This window comes from Rhinoderma darwinii, chromosome 6 (genome assembly GCF_050947455.1).
Source record: "Rhinoderma darwinii isolate aRhiDar2 chromosome 6, aRhiDar2.hap1, whole genome shotgun sequence".
In the NCBI taxonomy this organism is placed as follows: domain Eukaryota; kingdom Metazoa; phylum Chordata; class Amphibia; order Anura; family Rhinodermatidae; genus Rhinoderma; species Rhinoderma darwinii.
In genome coordinates, this window is record NC_134692.1 from 94,564,660 (window position 1) to 94,578,373 (window position 13,714).

At 46.2% G+C, this 13,714-nt stretch overlaps 1 protein-coding gene across 2 annotated transcripts in view; it reads left to right on the forward strand.

Moving 5' to 3' along the window:
* Positions 1–362: 362 nt before the first annotated feature.
* The window catches only part of MPG (N-methylpurine DNA glycosylase), a 45,226-nt gene continuing 31,874 nt past the window's right edge, over positions 363–13,714 (forward strand). Inside the window, exons 1-2 of one of the 2 annotated variants that reach the window (XM_075830049.1) lie at positions 363–608; positions 3,404–3,587. In XM_075830049.1, coding sequence (XP_075686164.1) covers positions 598–608; positions 3,404–3,587 — 195 coding nt within the window. In that variant the 5' untranslated portion in view covers positions 363–597. The other variant, XM_075830050.1, reaches the window with a different exon arrangement.

Below are 13,714 nucleotides of genomic sequence, written 5' to 3' on the forward strand. Positions count from 1 at the left end.
ACTGATGTAAAATATATTTTTTTCGTGACACTGGTCCTTTAAGCTCTTAAAAAACTTATTGCGATTCTGAAAACTCACACATGTAGTTTTGACGTCGTTTTTGTCATAATCTTTTGAGCCAAACATAGGAATGGACACAAAAGAAAGGAGATGCTTCTGTATTTTCTTTATTCATTTCCACTCTTTTGAATCAATTTCTGGCTTTGACTAAAAAAAAACGGAGCAAAAAAGCCTGTACCAAAACTGCATAAATACTGTGTGTGAGAGGCTGGCCTTCATTTTATGGATAGCCATCACTCTGTAACAATCGTACTGACACCATAAACGTCATCACTTTATTAGCTAAACGTGGTCAGCTCAGCAGATCTCTATGGCTTTATTCACACAGGCTTAAACGCACGGCACAGACATACATAGAATGAAGAGTCAGTACAGCGCTCACAGCGAGACACAAGAGTCGACTCACTCCGCTGTGAACGAATCCAGTTTATTATTTTCAGGGAGAAAACGGATAGCAATATGGATCTCCTGCATTTGTAGACAGCTGCTATTCCCCCTTGTGAATGGGAGAGTCCGGTCGTCTTCTTCCGGGTTACAATGTGTACAAGGTATGGTTCATGCTGGTGTGCGCGGCGGCTTATAGGGGAATATACAGTAGTGGCGGTACTGTGCACTGTCCCGCGGTCTCCTCTGATATCGGGGTTCTAGCCTGGACATAACGACGCATGCTCTCCCTGTCGCCTCCACTCTCAGTAGTCGTGGTCACTTCACAGGATCCAGGACGTGACCAATGCGTATTGCTACGCCTATATGTATGCAGAATCTATTATGTCTCTATGACACTCAGGGCTCACTCACATGAACGTATTAGGGAACCTCTGAGTTGTTTGTAGATGTATAAAATACAGCACTTTATACTTCTATAGGTTCTACTGTGTTTTATATATATGAAATGTGCCAGAAAGAAACCTTGGCATTCATATTACAGAGCAGGCGGCACACGGAGCATATTGGCTCTGAAGCACTGAGCTGCAGAGGATATGTGTGCCTCCATACAGCATCCTGCACCTCCTAGGCCCTGTTCACACTGACTTTTTTTTTGTTGTTGCAGGTTTTGCCCCCACGCAGTGTAATGTCCCCAATAGCTGCCCTCCCCACCCAGTACAATGCTTCCAGCTCCACCATTATGCCCTAGCCATAAAAGGCTGATAGATGCAGGTCCAGAGGCTTAGCTATAGGGGTCGCAATTGCGACCGGGCCCCGAAGCCAGGGGGGCCCATGGCCCCCCGCACCATATCAATAAAAAGTTACTATAGTAATGTGGGCCCCTGTTACTATAGTAACTGACAGTACTTACAGCGCTGCGCACATCGTGATCCCGGATAGGGTCAGGACAGAACTTCTGCCGCTGCTGAAGAGGAGGATAAGATTAATATCCCTTTCTGCTGAAGCTGATTGGCCGGCTCCCGGGAGTCGGACCCCGCCAATCAGCTGTTTTGAAGGTGCCGCAGCACTCGTACGAGAGCTGCTTCCCCTTCATTCCGGTCACTTCATTCCGGTCACACTGAATCCGTGTCGGCGATTCCCAGTGTGAGCGAGTAAGTCAAATGAAGGGGAAGCAGCTCTCGTACGAGTGCTGCGGCCCCTTCAAAACAGCTGATTGGCGGGTCCCGGGACAGGAACCCGAACACATCAGTTATTGATGGCCTATCCTGAGGACAGGCCATCAATGTTTAGGGACTGGACAACCCCTTTAAGCCTACGATGTATCATAGTGTATAGCTAGGTACCCCATAGCTACCGTCTGATCTTACGGATTTTTCATCATTAATACACTAATTAATATAAATGCTATCACGTACGAGACTATATCAAATACAGCCTCTCGTCTCCCTGTACTTCCAGACACTACATGTAGATGTGTGCTCTTTTAACACACATATATTACTTACCGTTTGATCAGTGCCTTGATCCAAGAGTGTGGGCTCTAAGTCCACAGACATGCGCACCTGTCGTCTTGTCACTATAATCGGCTAAGTCCACTTTTGGATCTCCTGCGCATGCGCTACTCACGCGTATCGGCTAAGTCCATTTTGGGACCTTCTGCGCATGCACTGCACGCACGCACTGACTGGCGTACAGGTACCTCCATTTGATTGACTCATCTCGCTATCAATCTGATGATATAGAGGCACGTGACTGCCCTGTAACCCCATTGGATCCCACACAGGGTATTCCTATGTGGGCAATGTCTTATAGCCCTAATCGGCTAAGTCCACTTTGGGTGGCTATACTCATGCGCCGCCTGCGCATATTGATTGATTTGCACCTTCTTTTGAGTGGCGTTCTTATATGCCAATCCTACTTTTTAGAGGCTTGTCATTCCTCGTACGTTTCTATTGGTCCCCGCACAGGTGATTCCTGTGTGAGGCTCATCCGAGGTTTTAAATCCTAAGTAGAGCGCCGCTCACAAGCCCCATTGTTATCCCCTGAGGACCGTTGTGTTGACAACGAAACATGTCGGGGGAGGGGGGGGCTATACATATTACAATTTTAACTGCTATGACCTACTAGACTCTACCTCTGATACACTGTGACACCAGCGTATGTCAGGCAGTCTGCAGCTGCTGACGCAGGCATCCTATTGTAATAGGATTTGTATATTGAATCCTGCCTACACCTGGCAGCATTTACATAGAGCATTTGCTAGTGGTCTTTAGCTAATTTTAACTTTTTGTGCTCTTGTTGTCCATCCTGGACCTTTTAATAATAGACTAATAAAAGTTATATCTTACTAATATTCAGTTGCTAGCTGGGAAAATGGGTTACATTTGTTTTTTTTCAATTGTAGTTTTGACCTGCCAGCTACCAGGGTCTTCTCAAATATTACACGCACGCACGCACACACGCACGCACACGCACACACACGTCTCCTTGCTGACAGCATCACAGGTCAGGATGGGCTGTGGGCGGAGCTGCTTCTCGACAAAGCACAGAGTAGAGGCAGAGCTGGAAGGCTGCAGCATGGGAGTGGACCTGTTCCCTGACCTGAGTCTCATCTGACCTCATGTCACTGATGTGAGGTCAGGTGACTGGACTGGTACACTCCCTGGCCGTCACAGACCCCAGTCAGAACGCCGTAATTTCCTGGCTCTTCCTAAAGCTGCTGCAGGTGTCCGACATATGGGGCTCCTATTAGCAGTGATCAGCTGCTCTTTGGCGCCCCCCCCCCCCTTCGCTACCACCGGGTTGCGCCCTTGGCACATGCCCTGCCTGCCCCCCACTAGCTACACCCCTGGCTGAGCACAGAGTGTAAAATGACAAATGTTGTGTTTCTGGGCTAGTTCGGTACTAGAACTCTTATAGCAAATTCATTTTGGAATTTACCTTGACTATCTATTAGAATGCCTACAAAAAGAAGATGTTTGCAAACACAGGATGACCAAGAGATTGAGAAGAAAGTATCTGGAATACAGAGAGAAAACGATTCCCTCACTAGCAAATTCTTCCAGAGCAAGAAAATGCGCCTTTTGAGTGACTTCTACAATAAGCCCTGCAGTGAGCTTGCTAAGGCTTGCTTAGGACAGGTAATACTTCATTTATTCACCAGTAATACGTTCGATATCATTTCTGTGTTTGGCATATGGGTGTAGTTTTCATGCCTCTTATAATAAAGGTGAAGTGCCACCACTTTGTTTCTGCTTAGGAAAACCTAATACTGCTCAACATATAGCAAATAACTAAACCTGCCTATACACATTACATAGAAGTAGAGGCTGGTTGACTTATCTTTACATGTCAGATGATATTGGCCGTAATAGTCATTCAGTGTGCCCATACATCTCCAACACAAGAAGAATAATGGCCAATGTATGGTTGGAATTGATGCAATGAAAGTTTCTCAACTTTTGTCTGTGTATGGTTACCCTAACAATGAGTTTCATCTCACTAAATTATCAAGTGAAAACTTTGGGGCAGATTTATAATACTGTCTTAAATTTAGACTGCTTAAAATTAGACTAGATGTGTCAAATTTATCAAAGTGCTGGATGATAAATTTTGCGCATCTTTTGACACTTCTGTCTAATGATATACCACCTCTTGTTTTCCTTACTTTAGATCTTTTTTTGTGCTAAAATGTCGATGTTAATCAAATCCACGCCCCCCTTTCACTGTCGAGTGAATTGCAAAAAGTGTCTACAACAACCTAGAAATGTTGCGCTTGTCATGTGCACCACAATTCTGCCTCAATTTGAGCCGGAATTCTGGCACATTTTCATTAGTAAATCTGCCCCTTTGTGTTTCAATGAGTGCTAAAATTTCAGGTGCCTCCCTCTCCAATTCCTTGATAAAAAATATGGGAAGGGGGAGAAAATGCCATAGATAGCTAGGGAAACCATGCGGTTGTGTAACATTTTGTGTGAATGGGATATTTTAAGTCCGGTTGACTACAAACTAACATCTACCCCTATTGTGGACTACCTGAACAACCAAAATAACACAGAACCAGAGTTTGCGAACCTGGCATTATTTTGTTAGGTCTAAATTTGTTTGTGGCCTTTTCCTGTACTGGAATGTGACCATGTGGTATGCTGCACACCCTTCTAGGTGGTCGGAATACTACACTTTGGGCCTGTTCACATCAGCGCTGTGTTCCGTTAAGGGGTTACGTCTGAGCTTTCTGTCGGGGGAACCCCTCAATGAAAAGGCAAACAGAAACCACAGCTGACTGCGCTATTGATTCTGTCAAAACAACGGAACCCTTTCAAAACGGTGTCAAATGGCAACCATTAGCAAAGTTTCTGTCCCCATTGAGATCAATGGTGATGCATATGGAAGCTGTAGTTTCCATTTGCCTTTCTGTTGAGGGATTCCCCCGACGGAAAGCTCAGACGGAACACAACGCTGATGTGAACACAGCCTAATCCTTGTTTTTCACATTTTCATGTCTGTAAAATATTAACCCTTTCAGGATCCAGCCACTTTTGGACCAAATGACACAGCCTCATTTTTTAAATCGGACGTGTGTTACTATATGTGGTAATAACTTGGGAATGCTTTTATCTATCCAAGCGATTCTGAGATTGTTTTCTCGTGACATATTGTACTTTAAGTTAGTGAAAAAATTTGGTCGATATATATTCAATATTTTTGTGTGAAAAACACCTAAATTGTGCGAAAATTTGGAAAAAATTAGCTTTTCTAAATTCAAATGTATCTGCTTGTAAGACAGATTAGTTATACCACACAAAATAGTTACTAGCTAACATTTCCCATATGTCTACTTTAGATCGTCATAATTTTTTGAACACCTTTTTTAGCAGCAATTTCTCAAATTTTCAAGAAAATTTCAAAAGCCTATTTTTTTAGGGACCAGTTCAGTTCTGAAGTGGCTTTGAGGGCCTTATATGTTAGGAACCCCACAAATAACCCCATTTTAAAAAACTGCACCCCTTAAAGTATTCAAAACAGCATTTAGAAAGTTTCTTAACCCTTTATGCGTTTCACAGGAATTAAAGCAAAGTGGAAGGGAAATTTGCAAATTTCATTTTTTTTTTTGCAGAAATTCCATTTTAATCCATTCTTCCTGTAATACTGAAGGGTTTTTTTTACCAGAGAAACACAACTGAATATTTATTGCCCTGATTCTGACGTTTTTAGAAATCTCCCACGTGGCCCTAGTGCGCTACTGGACTGAAACAAAAGCCCCTGAAGCAAAGGAGCACCTAGAGGATTTTTGGGCCCTCCTTTTCTTAAATTATATTTCAGGCACCATGTCAGGTTAGAAGAGGTCTTGTGGTGCAAAAATAAAGGAAACACCCCAAAAAGACCCCATTTTGGAAACTACACCGCTTGAGGAATTCATCTAAGGGTGTAGTGAGCATTTTGACCCCACAGGTGTTTCATAGATTTCATTAGAATTGGGCAGTGAAAATGAAAAATTACATTATTTTCCAATAAGATGTAGCTTTACCTCAAAATGAGGAAAAGCACCCCAACATTTGTAAAGCAACTTCTCCAGAGTACGGAAATACCAAACATGTGGTCATAAACTGCTGTTTGGGCAAGCAGGTCTCAGAAGGGAAGGCACGCTATTTAGCTTTTGGAGCGCTGATTTTGCTGGATTCTTTTCTCTGAACCATGTCGCATTTGTAAAGCTCCTAAGTACAGTGGAAACCCCCCAAAAGTGACTCCATTAAGGAAACTACACCCCTTGAGGAAATCATCTAGGGGTGTAGTGAGCATTTTGACCCCACAGGTGTTTCATAGATTTCATTAGAATTGGACAGTGAAAATGAAAAATTACATTATTTTCCAATAAGATGTAGCTTTACCTCCAAAAAATTTTTTTTTTCAACAAATAAATGATGAAAAGCACCCCAACATTTGTAAAGCAACTTCTCCAGGGTACGGAAATACCCAACATGTGGTCATAAACGGCTGTTTGGGGAAGCGGCAGGACTCTTAGCTTTTGAAGTACAGATTTTGCTGGTTTGATTTCTCGGCACCATGTCGTATTTGTAAAGCTCCTGAGGTACCAGTACAGTGGAAAAAGTGACTCCATTTGGGAAACTCCACCCCTAGAGTAATTCAACTAGGGGTGTAGTGAGCATTTTGACCCCCCCCCCAGGTGTTTCATAGATTTCATTAGAATTGGGCAGTAAACATTAAAAATTTCATTTTTTTCCACTTTAGGTAAAAATGTTTAATTTTCTCATCAAATAAAGGAGAAAAATCACCATAACATTTGTAAAGCAACTTCTCCAGAGTACGGAAATACCCCATATGTGGTAAAAAAGTACTGTATAAATACAAATCAGGGTTCAGAAGAGAAGGAGCCCCATTTGGCTTTTGGAGAGCAGATTTTGCTGGATTGGTTTTTCTGCGCCATGTCGCTTTTGCAAAGCCTCTTAGGTAGCAGTACAGTGGAAACTACACCGATTGAGGAATTAATCTAGGGGTGTAGTGAGCATTTTGCCCCACAGGTGTTTCATAGATTTCATTAGAATTGGGCAGTGAAAATGAAAAATCAAAATCACATTATTTTCCAATAAGATGTATCTTTACCTCAAAATTTTAATTTTGTTCAATAAATTATGAAAAGCACCCCAACATTTGTAAAGCAACTTCTCCAGAGTACGGAAATACCCAACATGTGGTCATAAACTGCTGTTTGGGCTAGCAGAAGGACTCAGAAGGGAAGGCACGCCATTTAGCTTTTGGAGTACAGATTTTGCTGGTTTGATTTCTCGGCACCATGTCGCATTTGTAAAGCTCCTAAGGTACCAGTACAGTGGAAAAAAGTGACTCCATTTGGCAAACCCATTGAGGAATTCATCTAGGGGTGTAGTGAGCATTTTGACCCCACAGGTGTCTCATATATTTTATTAGAAATGGGCAGTGAAAATGGAAAATTACAATTTTCCAATAAGACGCAGCATTAGTTCAAAATTTTTCATTTTCTCAACAAATAAAGGAGAAAAAGCATCGTAACATTTGTAAAGCAACTTGTTCAGAGTAGGGAAATACCCCACACGTGGTCATAAACTGCTATTTGGACACACAGCAAGGCTCTAAAGGGAAGGAGCGCCATTTAGTATTTGGAGTGGAGATTTTATAAGATTCGTTTTTTGACACCATGTTGCATTGAGCTATAATACCAGTACAGTGGTACCCCACGATAAATCACCAATTCCATTTTGGAAACGAGATCCCTCAAAGAATTTATCTAGGGGTGTAGTGAGCATTTTGACTGCACAAGTGTTTTGCAAAAATGAGTAAACAATAGATGTTGCAGATTGAAAATTGCTGTTTTCCACAGATATGCCATTTCAGTGCCCAATGAGTTGTGCCCAGCTTGTACCACCCTAGACACACATCCCATAAATTGTTAAGCGGGTTCTCCAGAATACAGTAATACCCCATATGTGGTCATAAATTACAGTTTTGGCACACTGCCAGGCTCAGTTGGACCACCATTTGGCTTTTGAAGCGCAGATTTTGCTTGGTGTTTTAGTGGTATTTTATCTTATAATGTGGGGGCATATGTAAGCTGGGCGGAGTACATCAGGGTGTATGTAAGCTGGGCGGTGTACATCAGGGCATATGTAAGCTGGGCGGAGTACATCAGGATATATGTAAGCTGTGCAGAGTACATCAGGGTATATGTAATATGCGCGTAGTACATCAGGATATATGTAAACTGAGGAGTACATCAGGGTATATGTAATATATGCAGGTACATCAGGCTATATGTAAGCTGTGAGGAGTACATCAGGGTATATGTAAGCTGGGCGGAATACATCAGTGTATATGTAAACTGTGCGGAGTACATCAGGGTATATGTAAGCTGGGCGGAGTGCATCAGGGCATAATAGGATGATGTAATAATGGGGAGAATGAATAATCCATTAATTGGTGTGGTACGCTTTGAACTAATCCTTTATACACGGTGTAGCGTCCATGGCCGCGGGCCGTCGGGTTTACTCACCTCCCGACGCCCGCAGCCATGGATCTGTGAGCGCTGATCTCCGTCTCCCACCTAGGAGACGCCAGCGCTCACTTCCGCTCCGTTCGGCTGTGTCCCGTCGGGTGCACGCGCACGCTCGCCCCTGGCCTTAAAGGGCCAGCGCGCGCAAATAGGAAATCGTCGTCATCATCATCAACTGCCACGATTTCCTGGTCTATAAGAAGGCCCCTGGCCTTCTAATCCTAGCATGAGCGTTGTTAGTTTTCCCAGTCTGTCTTGCAAATGGTGCCTTAGTGTTTCCCGTTCCTGTTGTTACCCGTGCCTTGTTCCCCGTTCCTGTTTCCCGTGCTTTGCCTTAGTATCAAGCCGTGCCACGCCCTGTGTCATCTGCCACGTCCAGAGGAATCTGCCGCGTCCTGTGTCATCTGCCACGTCCGGAGGAATCCGCCACGTCCTGTGTAATCTGCCACGTCCTGTGTCATCTGCCACGTCCGGAGGAATCCACCACGTCTGGCGCAACTTGCGGCTCCTGTGTCATCCGCCACGTTTGGCGCGATCTGCTGCACCCATCTCATCTGTGCCAGAGCTTCGGTCACCGTCTGGACTATCCAGGTACCCTTGTGCGGGACATTGTATTTCTGGGGATTCCTGTGGTTTGGCCAGCTGCCTTCCCGCTACGGCGGTACGGCCTAGTGGGTCCACTAACCCGCTTCGTGACCGTACGCTCAGGCCATGGACCCCGCTGGTCAACCTGAGACTTTGACGACACAAGCCATGCTGGCTGAGATGGAGGATCTCCAGTCACGACAAGACCAGCTCCTCCTGTCGGTGAACGCCATAGCCCATCGGTTGATCGCTCCAACCACAGTCGTCACCGCACCCGTCCCTGCGGTTCCTCCTGCTACACTTCCTGTCTGTACCGGTACCAACCCCCTGTGTTTCTTGCCGCTACCTCCACGCTATGACGGAGATCCGAGGTCCTGCAGGGGATTTTTGAATCAGTGCCTGATCCATTTCAGACTACATGCCAGGTCCTTCTGTTCGGATGACGTCAGGATCGCCTTCATCATCTCTCTCCTTACTGGCAAAGCCCTGGCATGGGCCAATCCTCTGTGGGAACATCAGGGACCAGAGACCCGGGACTTGCAGTGCTTCTTACGGACCTTCCGCTCGATCTTTGAGGAACCTGGGAGAGGTTCTTCGGCTGCTGCATCCTTGCTAATCCTACACCAGGGAGACCCCTCCATGGGCGAGTATGCCATCCAGTTCCGTATCCTGGCTGCTGAATTGACGTGGAACAACGAGGCTTTGGTGGCTACATTCTGGCAGGGACTGTCTTCAGGGATCAAGGACGAGCTGGCTGCTCGTGATCTGCCATCTACCCTGGACGATCTTATCCTACTCGCCTCCCGTGTCGACATTAGGATCCGGGAACGTTCCCAAGAGGTTCTCCGGGGGAGAGAACTTCCCAAGCTGGATTCTGCTGTCCCGCAATCCTCCTCAGTCGTCCCACCAGAGGTTCCGATGCAGGGTAATTGTGTCAAATTGTCTACCCAGGAGAAACAACGCAGACGCACTTCTGGACTTTGTCTGTATTGCGGCAATGGAGGCCATATTGTGCGTCTGTGTCCCCAGAGGCCGGAGAGACCCCATTGCCTAGGATTGGTTGGAGAGACAACCCTAGGTGGAACGGAATCTAACAGAGCATTCGCTTCCAAATTGACTATTTCTGTGACCCTGGTATCCGGCGAGAGGACGCATCAAGTTTCTGCCTATCTTGACTCTGGCTCTGCTGCAAACTTCATCCAGAAAGAGCTGGTGGATCATCTTCAGTTGCCCACAGTTCCCCTGGAGACATCTTTGGCTGTTGCCTCAGTTAATGGACTGCCTCTGCCTGATCCCAACATCTCTAAAACCAAGCCGTTAAAGCTCCAGGTTGGAGTACTTCATTCTGAATTTATTTCTTTCCTTGTTTTGCCCAAGGCCATCAATCCTGTTCTGCTGGGCCTGCCTTGGCTTCGACTACATTCCCCAGTCCTGGACTGGAATTCTGGAGAGGTTCTCCAATGGGGCTCCAAGTGCCATCGTCGTTGTCTATTGCAGATCCATCCTGTCAGGCCTCCTCTGCCTCAGTCGTTGGCAGGCGTGCCTCCCCATTTTGCTCAGTATGCAGATGTTTTCAGCAAAAAGGAGGCTGAGACGCTGCCTCCACATCGGACCTATGACTGCCCCATTGAACTGGTTCCTAATGCCTCTCCCCCGTGGACGGGTATATCCTCTCTCCTTGCCTGAGTCTCTATCCATGTCGGCCTATATCAAGGAGAATCTGGAGAGGGGTTTTATACGAAAATCTTCCTCTCCGGCCGGGGCTGGATTCTTCTTCGTTAAAAAGAAGGATGGATCCCTTCGTCCCTGCATTGACTACCGGGGCCTCAACCTGATCACAGTTAAGAACAAATACCCGTTGCCACTCATCTCTGAGCTGTTTGATCGCATACGAGGGGCCAAAAAATTTTCTAAGCTAGACCTGCGTGGGGCTTACAATCTAGTCCGGATTCGCCGGGGTGATGAATGGAAGACGGCATTTAACACCCGGGACGGGCACTATGAATACCTGGTGATGCCCTTCGGACTGTGTAATGATCCATCAGTGTTTCAGGAGTTCGTTAACGACATCTTCCGAGATCTACTCTATGTCTGTGTTGTTGTTTATCTCGATGATATTTTGATTTTCTCCCCAGATCCGACGACTCATTGGAGGCATGTCCGTCAGGTTCTACTACGATTGAGGGAGAATCATTTATACGCCAAGTTGGAGAAGTGCGTCTTTGAGAAGAGTTCTCTGCCCTTCCTGGGCTACATCATCTCGGATCAAGGCCTCAAGATGGATCCTGAGAAAGTGAAGGCTGTCCTGGAGTGGCCACGTCCCCAAGGCTTAAAGGCATGGTGTTGCCAGAAAAACATGTTTTTTTTTTAAAAATTAAACATTTAGTGTGTGGGTGATTAAACATGGTTCAAATTTTTTTTATTTTTTTCACGAGTCAGGAAATAGTCAGGAAATATTATAAATTAATTCTAATTTATAATACTACCCATTTTTGGTCACTAGATGGAGCTAGTTCCCAAAATTGCAGCATTGCAACATTGGGTTAAAAGCCCTCGCTCTAGTGAGCTCTCAGCATCCCCCCCTCCTTTATCCTGGCTAGTGCCGGGATAAACGAGGGGTTTGAAAGGTTTAACCTCCTACACTGTGTGTCGCCATTTTTTGAGGTAACCCACAGTGTAGTAGGTTTACATACAGTAGTAAACACACACAAACACTAACATACATTGAAATGTCTTACCTGCTCCTGCCGCCGCGGCTCCCTCCGGCCCGTCCGCTCCCTTTGCTGCCGCTGTTCCATGTGCACAAGTCCGGAAGCCGCGACCGGAAGTAGTAATATTACAGTCCGGCCGCGACTTCCGGTCCACAGGAAAATGGCGCCGGACGGCGCCAATTTCGAATAGGACTGTGTGGGAGCGGCGCATGCGCAGTTCCCACACAGACGCTGTACACGGACGTGAATGGGACAGGAGCCGTTCACAGTCCCTATGGGACTGTGGCTGCCGTACTCCATGTCTGTGTGTGTCGTTAATCGACACACACAGAAATGGAACAAAAAATGGCAGCCCCCATAGGGAAGAAAAAGTGTAAAAATAAGAAAAAGTAAAACACAAACACACAAATGAATAAAAACGTTTTTATTAAAGCACTAACATCTTTAACATATAAAAAAAATTATTTGCCATGACACTGTTCCTTTAAGGGCCATACAGCGGTTCCTGGGATTCGCCAATTTCTACCGGCAGTTTATTCCTAACTTCTCTTCTCTGACGTCTCCCATCTCGACCCTTACCAAGAAGGGTGTGAACGCCAAACTGTGGACTCCAGAGGCAGAGTCCGCATTTATTAGCCTCAAGAGAGCCTTCACTTCAGCCTCGATCCTCCATCATCCTGACATATCTCGGCAGTTCTCACTAGAAGTGGACGCTTCCTCTGTTGGTGCAGGTGCGCTTCTGTTCCAGAGGAGCTCCAAAGGAAAGGCAGTAGTATGTGGCTACTACTCTAGACTGTTTTCTTCTGCTGAGCGCAATTACTCCATTGGAGATCGGGAGCTGCTGGCCATCAAATTGGCTCTGGAGGAGTGGAGACATCTTCTGGAGGGCGCTGCTCACCCCATCCTGATCTTCTCCGTCTCCCTCCTATGAGACGCCAGCGCTCACTTCCGCTCCGTTCGGCTGTGTCTCGTAGGGTGCGCACACACGCTCGCGCCCGGCCTTAAAGGGCCAGCGTGCGCAAATAGGAAATCGTCATCATCATCAACTGCCACGATTTCCTGGTCTATAAGAAGGCCCCTGGCCTTCTAATCCTTGCCTGAGCGTTGTTAGTTTTCCCAGTCTGTCTTGCAAATGGTCCCTTAGTATTTCCCGTTCCTGTTGTTACAACGTGCCTTGTTCCCCGTTCCTGTTTCCAGTGCTTTGCCTTAGTATCAAGCCGTGCCACGTCCTGTGTCATCTGCCACGTCCAGAGGAATCTGCCACGTCCAGAGGAATCTGCCACGTCCTGTGTCATCTGCCACGTCCAGAGGAATCTGCCACGTCCTGTGTCATCCGCCACGTCCTTTGTCACCTGCCACGTCCGGAGGAATCCGCTACGTCTGGCGCAACTTGCGGCTCCTGTGTTATCCGCCACGTTTGGCGCCATCTGCTGCACCCATCTCATCTGTGCCAGAGCTTCGGTCACCGTCTGCACTATCCAGGTACCCTTGTGCGGGACATTGTATTTCTGGGGTTTCCTGTGGTTTGGCCAGCTGCCGTCCCGCTACGGCGGTACGGCCTAGTGGGTCCACTAACCCGCTTCGTGACACACAGGCCGGGTTTATTGGGTATTATACAAAATATCTGCGCTCCACTGTTGCCTAATCTTTGACTTCTTCACTAGCCCTATGAGCCGCACAAGGCCCTAAAGTTTCCTCATCTCCGCAGCATCTACAAGGTCCACATGTGGGGTCCAGCAAATGACGATGTGGGGTATTTAGTGAAATTCTACTGGACCTAAAAAATTAGTCTGGGCCGTCATTTTGCATCATTGCGTTTTGAGAGTCATAACGTGTTATTTTTCCGTTGACGGAGCTGTGTGAGGGTGCGGTTTTTGTGGAACGAGCTGTAATTTTTATTGGTTCCATTTTGGGGTACATGTGATTT